At 43.1% G+C, this 21,695-nt stretch overlaps 1 protein-coding gene across 1 annotated transcript; it reads right to left on the reverse strand.

The window, feature by feature from the left end:
* Positions 1-510: 510 nt before the first annotated feature.
* Positions 511-18,517, reverse strand: LOC136705079 (mucin-21-like). The gene is made up of 8 exons (XM_066678296.1): positions 17,545-18,517; positions 12,223-12,483; positions 11,086-11,235; positions 2,152-2,289; positions 1,939-2,048; positions 1,394-1,455; positions 787-941; positions 511-683 (listed from the first exon to the last, which is right to left on the reverse strand). Exons 1-8 carry the CDS (start codon positions 18,515-18,517, stop codon positions 511-513), a joined length of 2,022 nt encoding a protein of 673 aa, XP_066534393.1.
* Positions 18,518-21,695: the final 3,178 nt, after the last annotated feature.

Below are 21,695 nucleotides of genomic sequence, written 5' to 3' on the forward strand. Positions count from 1 at the left end.
AACTTACGTAAAGTTGTAGCTCTTGGGTTCAAATTGTTCTGCGCCAGGTTCATTCAGCAATGTATTTAACTGTAGACACAGAGATTATGGATTGACATGATGCATAACGTGAGGTCTTTTAATTTTCATGTGCATTGCAAAATGACAGTTAATGCTGAACCCATTTTTCAGTGTGTGTATCCACAATCAAACTAGTTAAGCCATGAACAAAAACAACAGTTGGTATATAGACCCAACTGTCAGATTTAAGATTAATTTGTTGTCATAATTCCACTTTTCATCACTGGTCATATCTTGAAAAATGTGCTCCAAGTTCTCCATGTTTATGAAGTGTTGTTTTTCTGCTCCAATTTCAGTTGCAGAAGAGATATAGCTAGACTTCCTTAAAGTTTTCATATGAAGATGTATTTCTTCCTAAGTTAAGACTTTGAACTATTGAGGTACTGACCCAAGTAAGGTTAAATGGGAATACTGTACTGAAATTGATCTCTGGTTGCTCCTATACCCCCTTCACATATTCTCTAGGTAGTGACTGGGTAAGTGTGTATTATTGAGATGCAGCTGTAGACTCACTGCTTGGTTGGTGGAGTTCTCCACTTGCATGTAGGTTTTGTTGCTGATGTCGGTGTCGTTTACACTCATATTCAATGTCAAGATTAACAAGTAGGAGGTGTTTGAAATCTCTGTGGAAACAAATCCAAAGATATGTTGGTGAGTAAACTAGAGCTATCAAAAGTGGGACAATTTAGTGGACAACTGAAACTGCAGGTCTATAACAATACTTACGGTGATAGGAGTAGTTGAGCACTTGAATAGAATCACTGAGGTTTGCTCGACGAGAGTCCAGCAGAATTCTGATTGCATCGAGGACCACACTCTCACTGGGAACAAGAGAGGAGGAATTGAACAGCATCTGGCTTTCCACCATGGCAGATGTATAACTGGAAAGAAATGAACCATTAGAATGATTTATCATCAAGATTCCCTCAAGAGGAAAATCTTAATGTACACGACATATCTCTGATATCTGTTTAACATACATTTGTGTTTGAGGTGTTGTTAGAGTCACCAAAAGACTGGTGGGAGTTGTTGGAGAAACTGTTGTAGATGGACCTACAATACAACAAGATGGAATGAATACTGAGTTTAATTGTATTTAACTCTCAATAACAATTTAGTAGCTGTTGTGATCTGTAATGTACCACTCAGTGTCCTGATCTCATCGAGGAAGCTCAATGGTGTTATGGTGTCTCCATATTGGAAGCTGTATTCCATGGCACCTTCAATCTGGTTTGCTGAAGTTCTATTCCAAAAAATGAAAGCAAAGGTCATGTTAAACACATGTACTGCAGGGTTCAATTACTGGAAAAGTTCAGTCCTAGTATAAACTTACGTAAAGTTGTAGCTCTTGGGTTCAAATTGCTCTGCGCCAGGTTCATTCAGCAATGTATTTAACTGTAGACACAGAGATTTTGGGTTGACATGATGCATAACGTGAGGTCTTTTAATTTTCATGTGCTTTGCAAAATGACAGTTAATGCTGAACCCATTTTTCAGTGTGTGTATCCACAATCAAACTAGTTAAGCCATGAACAAAAACAACAGTTGGTATATAGAACCCACTGTTAGATTTAAGATTAATTTGTTGTCATAATTCCACTTTTTATCACTGTTCATATCTTGAAAAATGTGCTCCAAGTTCTCCATGTTTATGAAATGTTTATATGAACAGATATAGCTAGACTTCCTTAAAGTTTTCATATGAAGATGTACTTCTTCCTAAGTGAAGAATTTGAACTATTGAGGTACTGACCCAAGTAAGGTTAAATGGGAATGCTGTACTGAAATTGATCTCTGGTTGCTCCTATACCTCCTTTACATATTCTCTAGGTAGTGACTGGGTAAGTGTGTATTATTGAGATGCAGCTGTGGACTCACTGCTTGGTTGGTGGAGTTCTCCACTTGCATGTAGGTTTTGTTGCTGATGTCGGTGCCGTTTACACTTATATTCAATGTCAAGATTAACAAGTAGGAGGTGTTTAAAATCTCTGTGGATACAAATCCAATAATATGTTGGTGAATAAACCAGAGCTTTCAAAAGTGAGACAATCCAGTGGACAACTGAAACTGCAGATCTACACCAATACTTACGGTGATAGGAGTACTTGAGCACTTGAGTAGAATCACTGAGGTTTGCTTGACGAGAGTCCAGCAGAATTCTAGTCGCATTGAGGACCAAACTCTCACTGGGAACAGTAGAGTAGGAGCTGAACTGCAGCTGAGTGTACACTAGTGCAAAACTGTAATTAAGAAAGATCTTTGTAAGTAATTTTCTCTTCTTTTTTGTTTTAATGTTTTGATATATTATCATCCAGATATTTTGTTATGTTAAAAAATTTAATACTTACATGTTTCTACCTTGTACATTCATTCCTGATGTTAGTTGACTGGTTGTTCTTGTTGTACTGAGAGATGTTAAATTGTTCAGCTTTTCTGTACCTTGTACTGATATCATAGCAGTAGGAATTTCTTGAGGAATTGATGTAGTGTTTACTTTCATTGTTATCACAGATATTGTTGATGAAATTGTGAAATTAGTTGTTGGTGACAGTGTTATAGCAGTTGTTGAAATTAATTGTTTAGTTGTTTCAGCAGTTGTTGGTACAGTGATTATTGTAGGTTGATGTGTGTATACAGTTTCAGTCAACAAATTGGGTTCTGATACTGCAGTAGGTGGTGCAGCATATGTACTTATGTCTAGTTTTGTATTACTAGACATACCTAGTTTTGGTGCACTAGCAGATTCATTTGTTGTTTGTGTTGTAGTTGTTAAAGAGTCTTCTGTGCTGGATAATATATTTATTGGTGCTGTACTTGTAAACATTGCTTCTGCACTTGCAGGAACTGAATTTGCTGTTGATGAGACAGTTGCTTTAGTGTTGGTCAGCTGTGTGAATTCAATAATTGTTGTAAAATGTGTTGTTTGTGTTGTCATTGTTAGTACACCCTGTGTTGTGTTAGATGCTTCAGTAGAAGAGCTTGGATTCGTATTTGATGATCCACTTGTTCCAGTATTTATTTGTGGTGTTTGTGTTGGAGACATGGGTGAGGATGAAGCTTTGTCTGGTGAAGTTTGTTTTGTGATATTTGTGAGTATTTCAGTAGGAAGAATGGCCTCAGTTGTAACTGGTGACATAATAGTATTATAAGTTGTTGTTTCTGAAGTTCCAGCTGTGGATGCTTCATGAGCAGTGTATGGAAAAACTGTTGTTATGGAAGTAGTTGTCTCAAGGGTTGTTGATGCTGTACTTGTAGCATTGTATCCATAAACACTTGTGCTTGGTCCTTCTATACCTGTGGAAATTTTCTCAGTGGTTGTTGGAGCTAGTCCTGTAATAGCTTTTGCGTTATTATTAGTGATTGGAGTTTGGACAATGATTTTGTCTGTTCCCAGTAATACAGACACAGTGGTTGTGACACCTGCCATGCTGGCAGCAGTTGTTGGGGATAAATGTGTAATTGTAGGTATTAATGGTGTAGTGGTCTGTGAGACTGCTGGTTTTATATTTTTTGTGGTTAATACTTGTTGTTTTTTGTGGTAAATATTTGTTGGAGCTTCTTTACTTGTGAAAGTAGTCTCTTTACTTGTCTCAGTGTTTGTTGATAGTGCACTTGTTATGGTGGATGGCTCAGTAACAGTAGTTGGAGAAAATGAAATTTTTGAACTGGTAGCCTCAGTATTTGCTGGTGCTGTACTTATAGCTTTGTACACCTCAGCAGTTATTGGTGCAGCCTCTGTACGTGAAGCAGATATTGGTGCTGCATTTGTGGATACAGCAGCAGTGTTTGGAAAATCTTTAATTGCAAAAGTAGTTATCTCAACAGTTGTTTGTGCTGTCCTTGTAAATGTAGATGCCTCAGGATCGGTTGCTGGATCCTCCGTTCTACTGGGAAGAGTTAACTTGTTTGTTGGTGCTGTATTTGTACTTGTGGATGCCTCAGTACTTGTGATTACAGGAGGTGGAGTGGCTGGAACCATTGTACCTGTAGAAGTAATTGTCCCAGAAGTTGGTGCTGTATTTGTAATAGGGGAAGTTTCAGTAGAAGTTATTGAAGCAACTGTATGTGTGGTTGAAACTGTTTCCCCAGTTGTTTGTATAGCACTTCTGGATCTGGATGTCTCAGTAAGTCTAGGTGAAACAAATGCACTGTTTGAAGCAATTGTCTCAGTAGTGGGGGGTTCAGTGATTGTAAAAGTAGTAGTGTTTGAAGAAGACACATTTAGTACAGCATTTTTGACTCCACCCAGTGCTGTGGATGCAATGGTGCTGAACCTGTCTACGACTGTCGTTACCTTTAAATCTGTAGTTGTTGGTATTAGTGGCGTAGCGGTTTGAGTAACTGTAGTTGATGAAACATTTGTATTAAGCGGATTTGTTTTTGGTCCAAAATTTGTTGTTATTGTTACCTCATCTGAAGTTGTAGGAATCACTGTACTCATTGAAGTAATTGTCTCAGTAGTTTTTGGTATCAAACTTACATTGGTAGAAGTGCCAAATTGATTATTTGGAGCCTCTGTGTCAGTAGGTGTTTTAGAAGTTGTTGTTGATGTTTCAGATGTAGCGGTTACAGCCTCCATGCTTGTATAAGCAGTTTTCTCTGCAGTTGTTGGTGCTGTACTTGTTGTATATGAGGGCTGTGTAATTGTTGGAGTGCTTAACTCATTTGTTGTTGGTGATACACTAGTAATAATAGTTGCTTCAGTAGCAGTGGATAAAGCCCCCACAGGTGTGACTGTGCTTGTCTCAGCAATTGTTTGTGCAGCACTTTTAATGGTGGATGCTTCAATTTTTGTACTTTCTGTACTTGTGGTAGAAGTTGTCTCAGTAGAAGTTCGTCCTGTGCTTATAGTTGTGGATGATTCAGAAGAAGTGTTGAGAGCAACTGCACTTGTAGTACTTGTCTCAATAGTTGTCTTTGCATCTACACTTGTAATAGTGGGTACCTCTACAGTCATATTTGGATCTGCTGCCTTTGTGGCCGGAGTTGTCTTAGTAGATGTTGATGCTGCATCTGTAATTGTGAAAGGTTCATTGAAAGTGGTTGAAGCTCCTGTATTTGTGGCAGTGCCTGTTGCTGCATTTGCTGTTTCTCCAATTTTAATAGTGGAAGGTTCGTTGTTAGTAGCTGAAATTTCTGTACTTATCTCAGCATTTGCTGTTTCTGCACTTGTAATAGTGGATGCTTCAGTAGAAGTGGTTGGAGCTCCTGTATGTGTGGCAGTAGTTGTCTCAACGTCTGTTGTTGTATTAGTAGTTGTGGATTCTTCAGTAGTAGTGGTTGGAGATTCTGTGTTTGTGGAAGTACTTGTCTTAACAGTTGGTGCTGCAGTTGTAGCTGAGGATGTTTCAGTAGATGTGCTCAGTGCCTCTGCACTTGTTGTGTCAGTAGCACTTTGTGCTGTAGTTGTAATTGTTGATGATCCAGTAGAAGTGGTTGAAGGCTCTGTACTTGTAGCAGTACTTGTCTCAACAGTCCCTGACTGGGTCAGGCTAGTAATAGTGGGTATTTCTGGTGTCTGAGTAAGATTGGATGAAACAAATGCACTGTTTGAAGCAATTGTCTCAGTAGTGGGGGGTTCAGTGATTGTAAAAGTAGTAGTGTTTGAAGAAGACACATTTAGTACAGCATTTTTTACTCCACCCAGTGCTGTGGATGCAATGGTGCTGAACCTGTCTACGACTGTCGTTACCTTTAAATCTGTAGTTGTTGGTGTTAGTGGCGTAGCAGTTTGAGTAACTGTATTTGATGAAACATTTGTATTAAGCGGATTTGTTTTTGGTCCAAAATTTGTTGTCATTGTTACCTCATCTGAAGTTGTAGGAATCACTGTACTCATTGAAGTAATTGTCTCAGTAGTTTTTGGTATCAAACTTACATTGGTAGAAGTGCCAAATTGATTATTTGGAGCCTCTGTGTCAGTAGGTGTTTTAGAAGTTGTTGTTGATGTTTCAGATGTAGCGGTTACAGCCTCCATGCTTGTATAAGCAGTTTTCTCTGCAGTTGTTGGTGCTGTACTTGTTGTATATGAGGGCTGTGTAATTGTTGCAGTGCTTAACTCATTTGTTGTTGGTGATACACTAGTAATAATAGTTGCTTCAGTAGCAGTGGATAAAGCCCCCACAGGTGTGACTGTGCTTGTCTCAGCAATTGTTTGTGCAGCACTTTTAATGGTGGATGCTTCAATTTTTGTACTTTCTGTACTTGTGGTAGAAGTTGTCTCAGTAGAAGTTCGTCCTGCGCTTATAGTTGTGGATAATTCAGTAGAAGTGTTGAGAGCAACTGCACTTGTAGTACTTGTGTCAATAGTTGTCTTTGCATCTACACTTGTAATAGTGGGTACCTCTACAGTCATATTTGGATCTGCTGCCTTTGTGGCCAGAGTTGTCTTAGTAGATGTTGATGCTGCATTTGTAATTGTGAAAGGTTCATTGAAAGTGGTTGAAGCCCCTGTATTTGTGGCAGTGCCTGTTGCTGCATTTGCTGTTTCTCCAATTTTAATAGTGGAAGGTTTGTTGTTAGTAGCTGATATTTCTGTACTTATCTCAGCATTTGCTGTTTCTGCACTTGTAATAGTAGATGCTTCAGTAGAAGTGGTTGGAGCTCCTGTATGTGTGGCAGTAGTTGTCTCAATGTCTGTTGTTGTATTAGTAGTTGTGGATTCTTCAGTAGTAGTGGTTGGAGATTCTGTGTTTGTGGAAGTACTTGTCTTAACAGTTGGTGCTGCAGTTGTAGCTGAGGATGTTTCAGTAGATGTGCTCAGTGCCTCTGCACTTGTTGTGTCAGTAGCACTTTGTGCTGTAGTTGTAATTGTTGATGATCCAGTAGAAGTGGTTGAAGGCTCTGTACTTGTAGCAGTACTTGTCTCAACAGTCCCTGACTGGGTCAGGCTAGTAATAGTGGGTATTTCTGGTGTCTGAGTAAGAGTGGATGAAACAAATGCACTGTTTGAAGCAATTGTCTCAGTAGTGGGGGGTTCAGTGATTGTAAAAGTAGTAGTGTTTGAAGAAGACACATTTAGTACAGCATTTTTGACTCCACCCAGTGCTGTGGATGCAATGGTGCTGAACCTGTCTACGACTGTCGTTACCTTTAAATCTGTAGTTGTTGGTATTAGTGGCGTAGCGGTTTGAGTAACTGTAGTTGATGAAACATTTGTATTAAGCGGATTTGTTTTTGGTCCAAAATTTGTTGTTATTGTTACCTCATCTGAAGTTGTAGGAATCACTGTACTCATTGAAGTAATTGTCTCAGTAGTTTTTGGTATCAAACTTACATTGGTAGAAGTGCCAAATTGATTATTTGGAGCCTCTGTGTCAGTAGGTGTTTTAGAAGTTGTTGTTGATGTTTCAGATGTAGCGGTTACAGCCTCCATGCTTGTATAAGCAGTTTTCTCTGCAGTTGTTGGTGCTGTACTTGTTGTATATGAGGGCTGTGTAATTGTTGCAGTGCTTAACTCATTTGTTGTTGGTGATACACTAGTAATAATAGTTGCTTCAGTAGCAGTGGATAAAGCCCCCACAGGTGTGACTGTGCTTGTCTCAGCAATTGTTTGTGCAGCACTTTTAATGGTGGATGCTTCAATTTTTGTACTTTCTGTACTTGTGGTAGATGTTGTCTCAGTAGAAGTTCGTCCTGTGCTTATAGTTGTGGATGATTCAGTAGAAGTGTTGAGAGCAACTGCACTTGTAGTACTTGTGTCAATAGTTGTCTTTGCATCTACACTTGTAATAGTGGGTACCTCTACAGTCATATTTGGATCTGCTGCCTTTGTGGCCGGAGTTGTCTTAGTAGATGTTGATGCTGCATTTGTAATTGTGAAAGGTTCATTGAAAGTGGTTGAAGCCCCTGTATTTGTGGCAGTGCCTGTTGCTGCATTTGCTGTTTCTCCAATTTTAATAGTGGAAGGTTCGTTGTTAGTAGCTGAAATTTCTGTACTTATCTCAGCATTTGCTGTTTCTGCACTTGTAATAGTAGATGCTTCAGTAGAAGTGGTTGGAGCTCCTGTATGTGTGGCAGTAGTTGTCTCAATGTCTGTTGTTGTATTAGTAGTTGTGGATTCTTCAGTAGTAGTGGTTGGAGATTCTGTGTTTGTGGAAGTACTTGTCTTAACAGTTGGTGCTGCATTTGTAGCTGAGGATGCTCCAGTAGAAGTTCGTCCTGTGCTTATAGTTGTGGATGATTCAGTAGAAGTGTTGAGAGCAACTGCACTTGTAGTACTTGTGTCAATAGTTGTCTTTGCATCTACACTTGTAATAGTGGGTACCTCTGCAGTCGTATTTGGATCTGCTGCCTTTGTGGCAATAGTAGTCTCAGTAGCTGTTACTGCTGCACTTGTAATAATGATAGGTTCATTGATAGTGGTTGAAGGCCCTGTACTTGTGGCAGAGCTTGCTGCATTTGCTGTTTCTCCAATTTTAATAGTGGATGCCTCATTGTTAATAGCTGAAAGTTCTGTTCTTATCTCAGCATTTGCTGTTTCTGCACTTGTAAGTGTGGATGCTTCAGTAGAAGTGGTTGGAGCTCCTTTATGTGTGGCTGTAGTTGTCTTAATGTCTGTTGTTGTCTTTGTAGTTGTGGATTCTTCAGTAGTAGTTGTTGGAGATTCTGTGTTTGTGGAAGTACTTGTCTTAACAGTTGGTGCTGCATTTGTAGCTGAGGATGCTTCAGTAGATGTGCTCAGTGCCTCTGTACTTGTTGTGTCAGTAGCACTTTGTGCTGTAGTTGTAGTTATTGATGATCCAGTAGAAGTGGTTGAAGCCTCTGTACTTGTAGCAGTACTTGTCTCAACAGTTCTCGTCTGTGCTGCACTTGTAATAGTGGCTTCTTCATGTGTAGTGGTTTGGGTTTCTCTAATTTTGTCAGTTGTATCAGCATTTGTTGGTGCTGCATTTGTAATATTGGGTGCATTTGTGGCAGTAGTAGTCTCAGTAGATGTTACTGCTGCACTTGTAATAATGATAGGTTCATTGACAGTGCTTGAAGCCCCGGTACTTGTGGCACTTGTGGCTTCAATTTTTGTACTTTCTGTACTTGTGGTAGAAGTTGTCTCAGTAGAAGTTCGTCCTGTGCTTATAGTTGTGGATGATTCAGTAGAAGTGTTGAGAGCAACTGCACTTGTAGTACTTGTCTCAATAGTTGTCTTTGCGGCTACACTTGTAATAGTGGGTACCTCTGCAGTCGTATTTGGATCTGCTTCCTTTGTGGCCGGAGTTGTCTTAGTAGATGTTGATGCTGCATTTGTAATTGTGAAAGGTTCATTGAAAGTGGTTGAAGCCCCTGTATTTGTGGCAGTGCCTGTTGCTGCATTTGATGTTTCTCCAATTTTAATAATGGAAGGTTCTTTATTAGTAGCTGAAATTTCTGTCCTTATCTCGGTATTTGCTGTTTCTGCACTTGTAATAGTGGATGCTTCAGTAGAAGTGGTTGGAGCTCTTGTATGTGTGGCAGTCGTTGTCTCAATGTCTGTTGTTGTAATTGTAGTTGTGAATTCTTCAGTAGTAGTGTTTGAAGGCCCTGTACTTGTGGCAGAGCTTGCTGCATTTGTTGTTTCTCCAATTTTAACAGTGGATACTTCATTGTTAATAGCTGAAATTTCTGTCCTTATCTCAGCATTTGCTGTTTCTGCACTTGTAAGTGTGGATGCTTCAGTAGAAGTGGTTGGAGCTCCTGTATGTGTGGCTGTAGTTGTCTTAATGTCTGTTTTTGAATTTGTAGTTGTGGATTCTTCAGTAATAGTGGTTGGAGATTCTGTGTTTGTGGAAGAACTTGTCCTAACAGTTGGTGCTGCATTTGTATTTGTGGATGCTTCAGTAGATGTGCTCAATGCCCCTGTACTTGTTGTCTCCATTGCACTTTGTGCTGTAGTTGTAATTGTTGATGATTCAGTAGAAGTTGTTGAGGCCTCTGTACTTGTAGCAGTACTTGTCTCAACAGTCCCTGACTGGGTCAGGCTAGTAACAGTGGGTTTTTCTGGTGTCTGAGTAAGAGTGGATGAAACAAATGCACTGTTTGAAGCAATTGTCTCAGTAGTGGGGGGTTCAGTGATTGTAAAAGTAGTAGTGTTTGAAGAAGACACATTTAGTACAGCATTTTTGACTCCACCCAGTGCTGTGGATTCAATGGTGCTGAACCTGTCTATGACTGTCGTTACCTTTAAATCTGTAGTTGTTGGTATTAGTGGCGTAGCGGTTTGAGTAACTGTAGTTGATGAAACATTTGTATTAAGCGGATTTGCTTTTGGTCCAAAATTTGTTGCTATTGTTACCTCGTATGAAGTTGTAGGAATCACTGTACTCATTGAAGTAATTGTCTCAGTAGTTTTTCGTAGCAAACTTACATTGGTAAAAGTTTCAAATTGATTATTTGGAGCCTCTGTGTCAGTAGGTGTTTTAGAAGTTGTTGATGTTTCAGATGTAGCGGTTAAAGCCTCCATGCTTGTATAAGCAGTTTTCTCTGCAGTTGTTGGTGCTGTACTTGTTGTATATGAGGGCTGTGTAATTGTTGCAGTGCTTAACTCAGTTGTTGTTGGTGATACACTAGTAATAATAGTTGCTTCAGTAGCAGTGGATAAAGCCCCCACACTTGTGACTGTGCTTGTCTCAGCAATTGTTTGTGCAGCACTTTTAATGGTGGATGCTTCCATTCTTGTACTTTCTGTACTTGTGGTAGAAGTTGTCTCAGTAGAAGTTCGTCCTGTGCTTATAGTTGTGGATGATTCAGTAGAAGTGTTGAGAGCAACTGCACTTGTAGTACTTGTCTCAATAGTTGTCTTTGCATCTACACTTGTAATAGTGGGTACCTCTACAGTCATATTTGGATCTGCTTCCTTTGTGGCCGGAGTTGTCTTAGTAGATGTTGATGCTGCATTTGTAATTGTGAAAGGTTCATTGAAAGTGGTTGAAGCCCCTGTATTTGTGGCAGTGCCTGTTGCTGCATTTGATGTTTCTCCAATTTTAATAATGGAAGGTTCTTTATTAGTAGCTGAAATTTCTGTCCTTATCTCGGTATTTGCTGTTTCTGCACTTGTAATAGTGGATGCTTCAGTAGAAGTGGTTGGAGCTCTTGTATGTGTGGCAGTCATTGTCTCAATGTCTGTTGTTGTAATTGTAGTTGTGAATTCTTCAGTAGTAGTGGTTGAAGGCCCTGTACTTGTGGCAGAGCTTGCTGCATTTGCTGTTTCTCCAATTTTAATAGTGGATGCTTCATTGTTAATAGCTGAAATTTCTGTCCTTATCTCAGCATTTGCTGTTTCTGCACTTGTAAGTGTGGATGCTTCAGTAGAAGTGGTTGGAGCTCTTGTATGTGTAGCAGTCGTTGTCTCAATGTCTGTAGTTCTGGATTCTTCAGTAGTTGTGGTTGAAGGCCCTGTACTTGTGGCAGAGCTTGCTGCATTTGCTGTTTCTCCAATTTTAATAGTGGATGCTTCATTGATAATAGCTGAAATTTCTGTCCTTATCTCAGCATTTGCTGTTTCTGCACTTGTAACTGTGGATGCTTCAGTAGAAGTGGTTGGAGCTCCTGTATGTGTGGCTGTAGTTGTCTTAATGTCTGTTGTTGTATTTGTAGTTGTGGATTCTTCAGTAGTAGTGGTTGGAGATTCTGTGTTTGTGGAAGTACTTGTCTTAACAGTTGGTGCTGCATTTGTAGCTGAGGATGTCTCAGTAGATGTGCTCAGTGCCTCTGCACTTGTTGTGTCAGTAGCGCTTTGTGCTGTAGTTGTAGATATTGATGATCCAGTAGAAGTGGTTGAAACCTCTGTACTTGTAGCAGTACTTGTCTCAACAGTTCTCGTCTGTGCTGCACTTGTAATAGTAGCCTCTTCAGATGTAGTGGTTTGGGTTTCTCTAACTTTGTCAGTTGTATCAGCATTTGTTGGTGCTGCATTTGTAATGTTGGGTGCATTTGTGGCAGTAGTAGTCTCAGTAGATGTTACTGCTGCACTTGTAATAATGATAGGTTCATTGATAGTGGTTGAAGGCCCTGTACTTGTGGCAGAGCTTGCTGCATTTGCTGTTTCTCCACTTTTAATACTGGATGCTTCAATAGTAATGGCTGGAACTCCTGTATGTGGGGCAAAAGTTGTCTCAGTGTCAGTTGTTGTATTAGTAGTTGTGGATTCTTCAGTAGAAGTGGTTGGAGATTCTGTGTTTGTGGAAGTACTTGTCTTAACAGTTGGTGCTGCATTTGTAGCTGAGGATGTTTCAGTAGATGTGCTCAGTGCCTCTGCACTGGTTTTCTCAGTAGCACTTTGTGCTGTAGTTGTAATTGTTGATGATCCAGTAGAACTGGTTGAAGCCTTTGTACTTGTAGCAGTACTTGTCTCAACAGTTCCCGTCTGTGCTGCACTTGTAATAGTGGCTTCTTCAGGTGTAGTGGTTTGGGTTTCTCTAATTTTGTCAGTTGTATCAGCATTTGTTGGTGCTGCATTTGTAATATTGGGTGCATTTGTGGCAGTAGTAGTCTCAGTAGCTGTTACTGCTGCACTTGTAATAATGATAGGTTCATTGATAGTGGTTGAAGGCCCTGTACTTGTGGCAGAGCTTGCAGCATTTGCTGTTTCTCTAATTTTAATAGTGGATGCTTCATTGTTAATAGCTGAAATTTCTGTACTTATCTGAGTATTTGCTGTTTCTGCACTTGTAATTGTGGATGCTTCAGGAGAAGTGGTTTGAGCTCTTGTATGTGGGGCAAAGGTTGTCCCAGTGTCTGTTGTTGTATTAGTAGTTGTGGATTCTTCAGTAGTAGTGGTTGGAGCTTCTGTATGTGTGGCTGTAGTTGTCTCAATGTCTGTTGTTGTATTTGTAGTTGTGGATTCCTCAATATAATTGGTTGGAGATTCTGTGTTTGTGGAAGTACTTGTCTTAACAGTTGGTGCTGCATTTGTAATAGTAGCTTCTTCAGGTGTAGTGGTTTGGGTTTCTCTAATTTTGTCATTTGTATCAGCATTTGTTGGTGCTGCATTTGTAATATTGGGTGAATTTGTGGCAGTAGTAGTCTCAGTAGATGTTACTGCTGCACCTGTAATAATGATAGGTTCATTTACAGTGCTTGAATCCCCGGTACTTGTGGCACTTGTGGCTTCAATTTTTGTACTTTCTGTACTTGTGGTAGAAGTTGTCTCAGTAGAAGTTCGTCCTGTGCTTATAGTTGTGGATGATTCAGTAGAAGTGTTGAGAGCAACTGCACTTGTAGTACTTGTCTCAATAGTTATCTTTGCATCTACACTTGTAATAGTGGGTACCTCTACAGTCATATTTGGATCTGCTGCCTTTGTGGCCGGAGTTGTCTTAGTAGATGTTGATGCTGCATTTGTAATTGTGAAAGGTTCATTGAAAGTGGTTGAAGCCCCTGTATTTGTGGCAGTGCCTGTTGCTGCATTTGATGTTTCTCCAATTTTAATAGTGGAAGGTTCTTTCTTAGTAGATGAAATTTCTGTCCTTATCTCGGTATTTGCTGTTTCTGCACTTGTAATAGTGGATGCTTCAGTAGAAGTGGTTGGAGCTCCTGTATGTGTGGCTGTAGTTGTCTTAATGTCTGTTGTTGTATTAGAAGTTGTGGATTCTTCAGTAGTAGTGGGTGGAGATTCTGTGTTTGTGGAAGTACTTGTCTTAACAGTTGGTGCTGCATTTGTAGCTGAGGATGCTTCAGTAGATGCGATCAGTGCCTCTGCACTTGTTGTGTCAGTAGCACTTTGTGCTGTAGTTGTAGTTACTGATGATCCAGTAGACGTGGTTGAAGCCTCTGTACTTGTAGCAGTACTTGTCTCAACAGTTCTCGTCTGTGCTGCACTTGTAATAGTGGCTTCTTCATGTGTAGTGTTTTGGGGTTCTCTAAATTTGTCAGTTGTAACAGCATTTGTTGGTGCTGCATTTGTAATATTGGGTTCATTTGTGGCAGTAGTAGTCTCAGTAGCTGTTACTGCTGCACTTGTGATAATGATAGGTTCATTGACAGTGCTTGAAGCCCCTGTACTTGTAGCAGAGCTTGCTGCATTTGCTGTTTCTCCAATTTTAATAGTGGATGCTTCAATAGTAACGGCTGGAACTCCTGTATGTGGGGCAAAGGTTGTCCCAGTGTCTGTTGTTGCATTAGTAGTTGTGGATTCTTCAGTAATAGTGGTTGGAGATTCTGTGTTCCTGGAAGAACTTGTCTTAACAGTTGGTGCTGCATTTGTAGTTGTGGATGCTTCAGTAGATGTGGTCAGTGCCTCTGTACTTGTTGTCTCCGTTGCACTTTGTGCTGTAGTTGTAATTGTTGATGATTCAGTAGAAGTTGTTGAGGCCTCTGTACTTGTAGCAGTACTTGTCTCAACAGTTCCTGACTGTGTCGCACTAGTAATAGTGGGTATTTCTGGTGTCTGAGTAAGAGTGGATGAAACAAATGCACTGTTTGAAGCAATTGTCTCAGTAGTGGGGGGTTCAGTGATTGTAAAAGTAGTAGTGTTTGAAGAAGACACATTTAGTACAGCATTTTTGACTCCACCCAGTGCTGTGGATGCAATGGTGCTGAACCTGTCTACGACTGAGGTTACCTTTAAATCTGTAGTTGTTGGTATTAGTGGCGTAGCAGTTTGAGTAACTGTAGTTGATGAAACATTTGTATTAAGCGGATTTGTTTTTGGTCCAAAATTTGTTGTTATTGTTACCTCATCTGAAGTTGTAGGAATCACTGTACTCATTGAAGTAATTGTCTCAGTAGTTTTTGGTAGCAAACTTACATTGGTAGAAGTGCCAAATTGATTATTTGGAGCCTCTGTGTCAGTAGGTGTTTTAGAAGTTGTTGTTGATGTTTCAGATGTAGCGGTTAAAGCCTCCATGCTTGTATAAGCAGTTTTCTCTGCAGTTGTTGGTGCTGTACTTGTTGTATATGAGGGCTGTGTAATTGTTGCAGTGCTTAACTCATTTGTTGTTGGTGATACACTAGTAATAATAGTTGCTTCAGTAGCAGTGGATAAAGCCCCCACACTTGTGACTGTGCTTGTCTCAGCAATTGTTTGTGCAGCACTTTTAATGGTGGATGCTTCCATTTTTGTACTTTCTGTACTTGTGGTAGAAGTTGTCTCAGTAGAAGTTCGTCCTGTGCTTATAGTTGTGGATGATTCAGTAGAAGTGTTTAGAGCAACTGCACTTGTAGTACTTGTCTCAATAGTTGTCTTTGCGGCTACACTTGTAATAGTGGGTACCTCTGCAGTCGTATTTGGATCTGCTGCCTTTGTGGCCGGAGCTGTCTTAGTAGATGTTGATGCTGCACTTGTAATTGTGAAAGGTTCATTGAAAGTGGTTGAAGCCCCTGTATTTGTGGCAGTGCCTGTTGCTGCATTTGCTGTTTCTCCAATTTTAACAGTGGAAGGTTCTTTGTTAGTAGCTGAAATTTCTGTACTCATCTCGGTATTTGCTGTTTCTGCACTTGTAATAGTGGATGCTTCAGTAGAAGTGATTGGAGCTCCTGTATGTGTGGCTGTAGTTGTCTTAATGTCTGTTGCTGTATTTGTAGTTGTGGATTCTTCAGTAGTAGTGGTTGGAGATTCTGTGTTTGTGGAAGTACTTGTCTTAACAGTTGGTGCTGCATTTGTAGCTGAGGATGCTTCAGTAGATGTGCTCAGTGCCTCTGCACTTGTTGTGTCAGTAGCACTTTGTGCTGTAGTTGTAATTGTTGATGATCCAGTAGAAGTGGTTGAAGCCTCTGTACTTGTAGCAGTACTTGTCTCAACAGTTCTCGTCTCTGCTGCACTTGTAATAGTGGCTTCCTCATGTGTAGTGGTTTGGGGTTCTCTAATTTTGTCAGTTGTAACAGCATTTGTTGGTGCTGCATTTGTAATATTGGGTGCATTTGTGGCAGTAGTAGTCTCAGTAGTTGATACTGCTGCACTTGTGATAATGATAGGTTCATTGACAGTGCTTGAAGCCCCTGTACTTGTAGCAGAGCTTGCTGCATTTGATGTTTCTCCAATTTTAATAGTGGATGCTTCAATAGTAACGGCTGGAACTCCTGTATGTGAGGCTAAAGTTGTCTCAGTGTCTGTTGTTGTATTAGTAGTTGTGGATTCTTCAGTAATAGTGGTTGGAGATTCTGTGTTCCTGGAAGAACTTGTCTTAACTGTTGGTGCTGCATTTGTAATTGTGGATGCTTCAGTAGATGTGGTCAGTGCCTCTGTACTTGTTGCCTCTGTTGCACTTTGTGCTGTAGTTGTAATTGTTGATGATTCAGTAGAAGTTGTTGAGGCCTCTGTACTTGTAGCAGTACTTGCCTCAACAGTCCCTGACTGTGTCGCACTAGTAATAGTGGGTATTTCTGGTGTCTGAGTAAGAGTGGATGAAACAAATGCACTGTTTGAAGCAATTGTCTCAGTAGTGGGGGGTTCAGTGATTGTAAAAGTAGTAGTGTTTGAAGAAGACACATTTAGTACAGCATTTTTGACTCCACCCAGTGCTGTGAATTCAATGGTGCTGAACCTGTCTACGACTGTGGTTACCTTTAAATCTGTAGTTGTTGGTATTAGTGGCGTAGCAGTTTGAGTAACTGTAGTTGATGAAACATTTGTATTAAGCAGATTTGTTTTTGGTCCAAAATTTGTTGTTATTGTTATCTCATCTGAAGTTGTAGGAATCACTGTACTCATTGAAGTAATTTTCTCAGTAGTTTTTGGTAGCAAACTTACATTGGTAGAAGTGTCAAATTGATTATTTGGAGCCTCTGTGTCAGTAGGTGTTTTAGAAGTTGTTGTTGATGTTTCAGATGTAGCGGTTAAAGCCTCCATGCTTGTATAAGCAGTTTTCTCTGCAGTTGTTGGTGCTGTACTTGTTGTATATGAGAGCTGTGTAATTGTTGCAGTGCTTAACTCAGTTTTTGTTGGTGATACACTAGTAATAATAGATGCTTCAGTAGCAGTGGATAAAGCCCCCACACTTGTGACTGTGCTTGTCTCAGCAATTGTTTGTGCAGCACTTTTAATGGTGGATGCTTCCATTTTTGTACTTTCTGTACTTGTGGTAGAAGTTGTCTCAGTAGAAGTTCGTCCTGTGCTTATATTTGGGGATGATTCAGTAGAAGTGTTTAGAGCAACTGCACTTGTAGTACTTGTCTCAATAGTTGTCTTTGCATCTACACTTGTAATAGTGGGTACCTCTGCAGTCGTATTTGGATCTGCTGCCTTTGTGGCCGGAGTTGTCTCAGTAGATGATGATGCTGCACTTGTAATTGTGAAAGGTTCATTGACAGTGGTTGAAGCCCCTGTACTTGTAGCAGAGCTTGCTGCATTTGCTGTTTCTCCAATTTTAATAGTGGATGCTTCATTGTTAATAGCTGAAATTTCTGTCCTTATCTCAGCATTTGCTGTTTCTGCACTTGTAAGTGTGGATGCTTCAGTAGAAGTGGTTGGAGCTCCTTTATGTGTGGCTGTAGTTGTCTTAATGTCTGTTGTTGTATTTGTAGTTGTGGATTCTTCAGTAGTAGTGGTTGGAGATTCTGTGTTTGTGGAAGTACTTGTCTTAACAGTTGGTGCTGCATTTGTAGCTGAGGATGCTTCAGTAGATGTGCTCAGTGCCTCTGCACTTGTTGTCTCAGTAGCACTTTGTGCTGTAGTTGTAATTGTTGATGATCCAGTAGAAGTGGTTGAAGCCTCTGTACTTGTAGCAGTACTTGTCTCAACAGTTCTCGTCTGTGCTGCACTTGTAATAGTGGCTTCTTCACGTGTAGTGGTTTTGGTTTCTCTAATTTTGTCAGTTGTATCAGCATTTGTTGGTGCTGCATTTGTAATATTGGGTTCATTTGTGGCAGTAGTAGTCTCAGTAGCTGTTACTGCTGCACTTGTGATAATGATAGGTTCATTGATAGTGGTTGAAGGCCCTGTACCTGTGGCAGAGCTTGCTGCATTTGCTGTTTCTCCAATTTTAATAGTGGAAGGTTCTTTGTTAGTAGCTGAAATTTCTGTACGTATCTCAGCATTTGCTGTTTCTGCACTTGTAATTGTGGATGCTTCAGTAGAAGTGGTTGGAGCTCCTGTATGTGTGGCTGTAGTTGTCTCAATGTCTGTTGTTGTATTTGTAGTTGTGGATTTCTCAATAGTAGTGGTTGGAGATTCTGTGTTTGTGGAAGTTCTTGTCTTAACAGTTGGGTCTGCATTTGTATTAGTGGCTTCTTCAGGTGTAGTGGTTTGGGTTTCTCTAATTTTGTCAGTTGTATCAGCATTTGTTGTTGCTGCATTTGTAATATTGGGTGCATTTGTGGAAGTAGTAGTCTCAGTAGCTGTTACTGCTGCACCTGTAATAATGATAGGTTCATTGACAGTGGTTGAAGACCCTGTACTTGTGGCAGAGCTTGCTGCATTTGCTGTTTCTCCAATTTTAATACTGGATGCTTCAATAGTAATGGCTGGAACTCCTGTATGTGGGGCAAAAGTTGTCTCAGTGTCTGTTGTTGTCACGCCTTCGTCCTGTCTGTCTGTTGTCCCCGCCATGTGCTTTATTCGCACATGGCTATGTTTTGTTTATATCCTTGTCTCCGCCCTCGTCCCGCCTCCTCGTCCGTGTCATGTGTCAGCCCGTCCTCGTTATCTGTCCAGGTGTGTCTCGTTTATGTCTGTATTTAAGCCCTCTTGTGTCACGTCCTGTTTGTCGTACATTTCTCATTTCACCTTTGTTCAGTCGTGTTGGTTCACCTTTTTCATGTCGGTCGTGTTTTCTTGTCTGTCCGTCTGTCTCCTCAGCTTCTCCCCGTCTCTTTTCCTTTATCGTTGTTTTCGCTGTTTGTCCGTCTGTCACGCTTACCCTGTCTAGTTCACCGTGTTTTATTTAGCTTGCTTTGCTCCGTTTGTTTTCGTTCTGTTTTAGTCTCGTTGTGTTGTTACATCCGTTATTAAATATACTGTGTTTTAGCGAGTGCGTCCGCCTCATTCAATCCGCCCCTCACTCCTGACAGAATGAACGACCACAAGGACGCAGCTAGCGCGGATTACTACCTCAAGGGGTGTGCCGTTCGCCGGACTCCATTCCGCACAGGCCCCAAAGATCCTGTGGGGGAGGCTTTGAAAGCGGCCTCGGAATGGAGTCGCCGGCTCCAGCTCCTGCCTGGCGCTGTTCCGGATCCTATAGCGGAGGAGTCGACTCGGGAATCGAGTAGTTGCGCCAGCGGGAGTCGTAAGAGTCGGCGGAAGAACCGTGCTGGAGTTCCCCCCTCGCTGGAGGATTACCCCCTCAGGTCCGGGGAAATTTTTGGGGGGGCGTTAAGGGTAGGGGCTGTTAGCCTCACCTCCGTACCTCTGAGGCCTGAGGCTAACAGGGGCGCACCTCGAGGTGATCTAATGGGTGCGCCTGTGAAACCCCCTAAACCCTTTACAGCTCCAGCGCGAGCCCGGCGAGCAGCACAAACCCCTGTCCTCGAGAGCGCGGCGCGCGGCTCTCCTGTCTTCGTGAGCGCGACGCGCGCCTCTCCTGCCTCCTTGGACGTCGTCGCAGGTCCCCCTGCCTCCTTGGACGTCGTCGCAGGTCCCCCTGCCTCCTTGGACGTCGTCGCAGGTTCCCCTGCCTCCGTGGACGACGTCGCAGGTTCCCCTGCCTCCGTGGACGACGTCGCAGGTTCCCCTGCCTCCGTGGACGACGTCGCAGGTTCCCCTGCCTCCGTGGACGACGTCGCAGGTTCCCCTGCCTCCGTGGACGACGTCGCAGGTTCCCCTGCCTCCGTGGACGACGTCACAGGTTCCCCTGCCTCCGTGGACGACGTCGCAGGTTCCCCTGCCTCCGTGGACGACGTCGCAGGTTCCCCTGCCTCCGTGGACGACGTCGCAGGTTCCCCTGCCTCCGTGGACGACGTCGCAGGTTCCCCTGCCTCCGTGGACGACGTCGCAGGTTCCCCTGCCTCCGTGGACGACGTCGCAGGTTCCCCTGCCTCCGTGGACGACGTCGCAGGGCTTCCTGTCCCGGTGATGGCGGCACCCGCCGCTCCTGTCCCGTTGATGGCGGCACCCGCCGCTCCTGTCCCGTTGATGGCGGCACCCGCCGCTCCTGTCCCGTTGATGGCGGCACCCGCCGCTCCTGTCCCGTTGATGGCGGCACCCGCCGCTCCTGTCCCGTTGATGGCGGCACCCGCCGCTCCAGTGTCCGTGATGGCGGCACCCGCCGCTCCAGTGTCCGTGATGGCGGCACCCGCCGCTCCAGTGTCCGTGATGGCGGCACCCGCCGCTCCAGTGTCCGTGATGGCGGCACCCGCCGCTCCTGTCCCGGTGATGGCGGCACCCGCCGCTCCTGTCCCGTTGATGGCGGCACCCGCCGCTCCAGTGTCCGTGACGGCGGCATCGGCCGCTCCAGTGTCCGTGACGGCGGCTACGGCCTCTCCTGTCCCCGTGACGGCGGCTACGGCCTCTCCTGTCCCCGTGACGGCGGCTACGGCCTCTCCTGTCCCCGTGACGGCGGCTACGGCCTCTCCTGTCCCCGTGACGGTGGCTACGGCCTCCCCTGTCCATGTCCGTAGGTCGGCCCGAAGGACTTCAGGGCCGATCCCCAGAACTGTGCCCAGGCTGGTTCCTCAGACTGTCCCACAGACATTAGCCAGTCCTGGGCACTCCCCTGTTATTTTGGTTCCCTTGTCTGTCCCTGTCATGATTCCCGTTTCTGTCCTTGTCCCAGTACCCGTGTCAGCCTTTGTCTCTGTCCCTGTACCTGTTACTGTATTCATGTCTGTCCCCGTAAACGTCTTGGTCCCTGTTCCCCTACCAAGTCCAGTCCAGTCTCCTGTCTTGTCTAATGTCCAGTCCCCTGTTAGTCCTGTCCAGTCCCCGTTTCAACCCTCTGTCTTGTCTCATGTCCAGTCCCCTGTCAGCCCTGTCCAGTCTCTGTTTCAACCCTCTGTCTTGTCTCACGTCCAGTTCCCGTATCCGTCCAATGTCCAGTCACCTGTCTTGTCTCCGGTCCAGTTTCCCTTTCAATCCCCTGTCCAGTCTCCAGTCCCGTCTCCGGTTCAGTCTAGTGTCATGTCACCTGTCCTGCCTTCTGTCCAGTCACGTACCCCTGTCCAGTCTAACGTTCCTATCCTGTCCAGTGTCTTGTCACCAGTCTCTGCTCCTGTCCAGTCCCAGCACCAAGTTCTATCATCTGTCCCGTCTTCTGTCATGTCCAATGTAAAAAACCCTGTCAAGTACCATGTGTCCACTCCTGTCCTGTCCAGTCCGTTCTCGTCTCTTGCTGCCCCCCTTTGTCAGTCTCCTGTCATGTCCCATGTCCCGTCTCGTATATTCGGTCCTGTCGTGTCCCCAGCTCCTGTGTCTGTTCCCGTCCTGTCCTGAGTCCTGTCTTGTTTTCCGTGCCCTCTCCAGTGCCAGCTCCTGGGGGGTTTAGGAGTACGCGCCCGGGAGTTGCGCGTTCTTGGGGGGGGCATCTGTCACGCCTTCGTCCTGTCTGTCTGTTGTCCCCGCCATGTGCTTTATTCGCACATGGCTATGTTTTGTTTATATCCTTGTCTCCGCCCTCGTCCCGCCTCCTCGTCCGTGTCATGTGTCAGCCCGTCCTCGTTATCTGTCCAGGTGTGTCTCGTTTATGTCTGTATTTAAGCCCTCTTGTGTCACGTCCTGTTTGTCGTACATTTCTCATTTCACCTTTGTTCAGTCGTGTTGGTTCACCTTTTTCATGTCGGTCGTGTTTTCT

This window comes from Hoplias malabaricus, chromosome 8 (genome assembly GCF_029633855.1).
Source record: "Hoplias malabaricus isolate fHopMal1 chromosome 8, fHopMal1.hap1, whole genome shotgun sequence".
Classification (NCBI taxonomy): domain Eukaryota; kingdom Metazoa; phylum Chordata; class Actinopteri; order Characiformes; family Erythrinidae; genus Hoplias; species Hoplias malabaricus.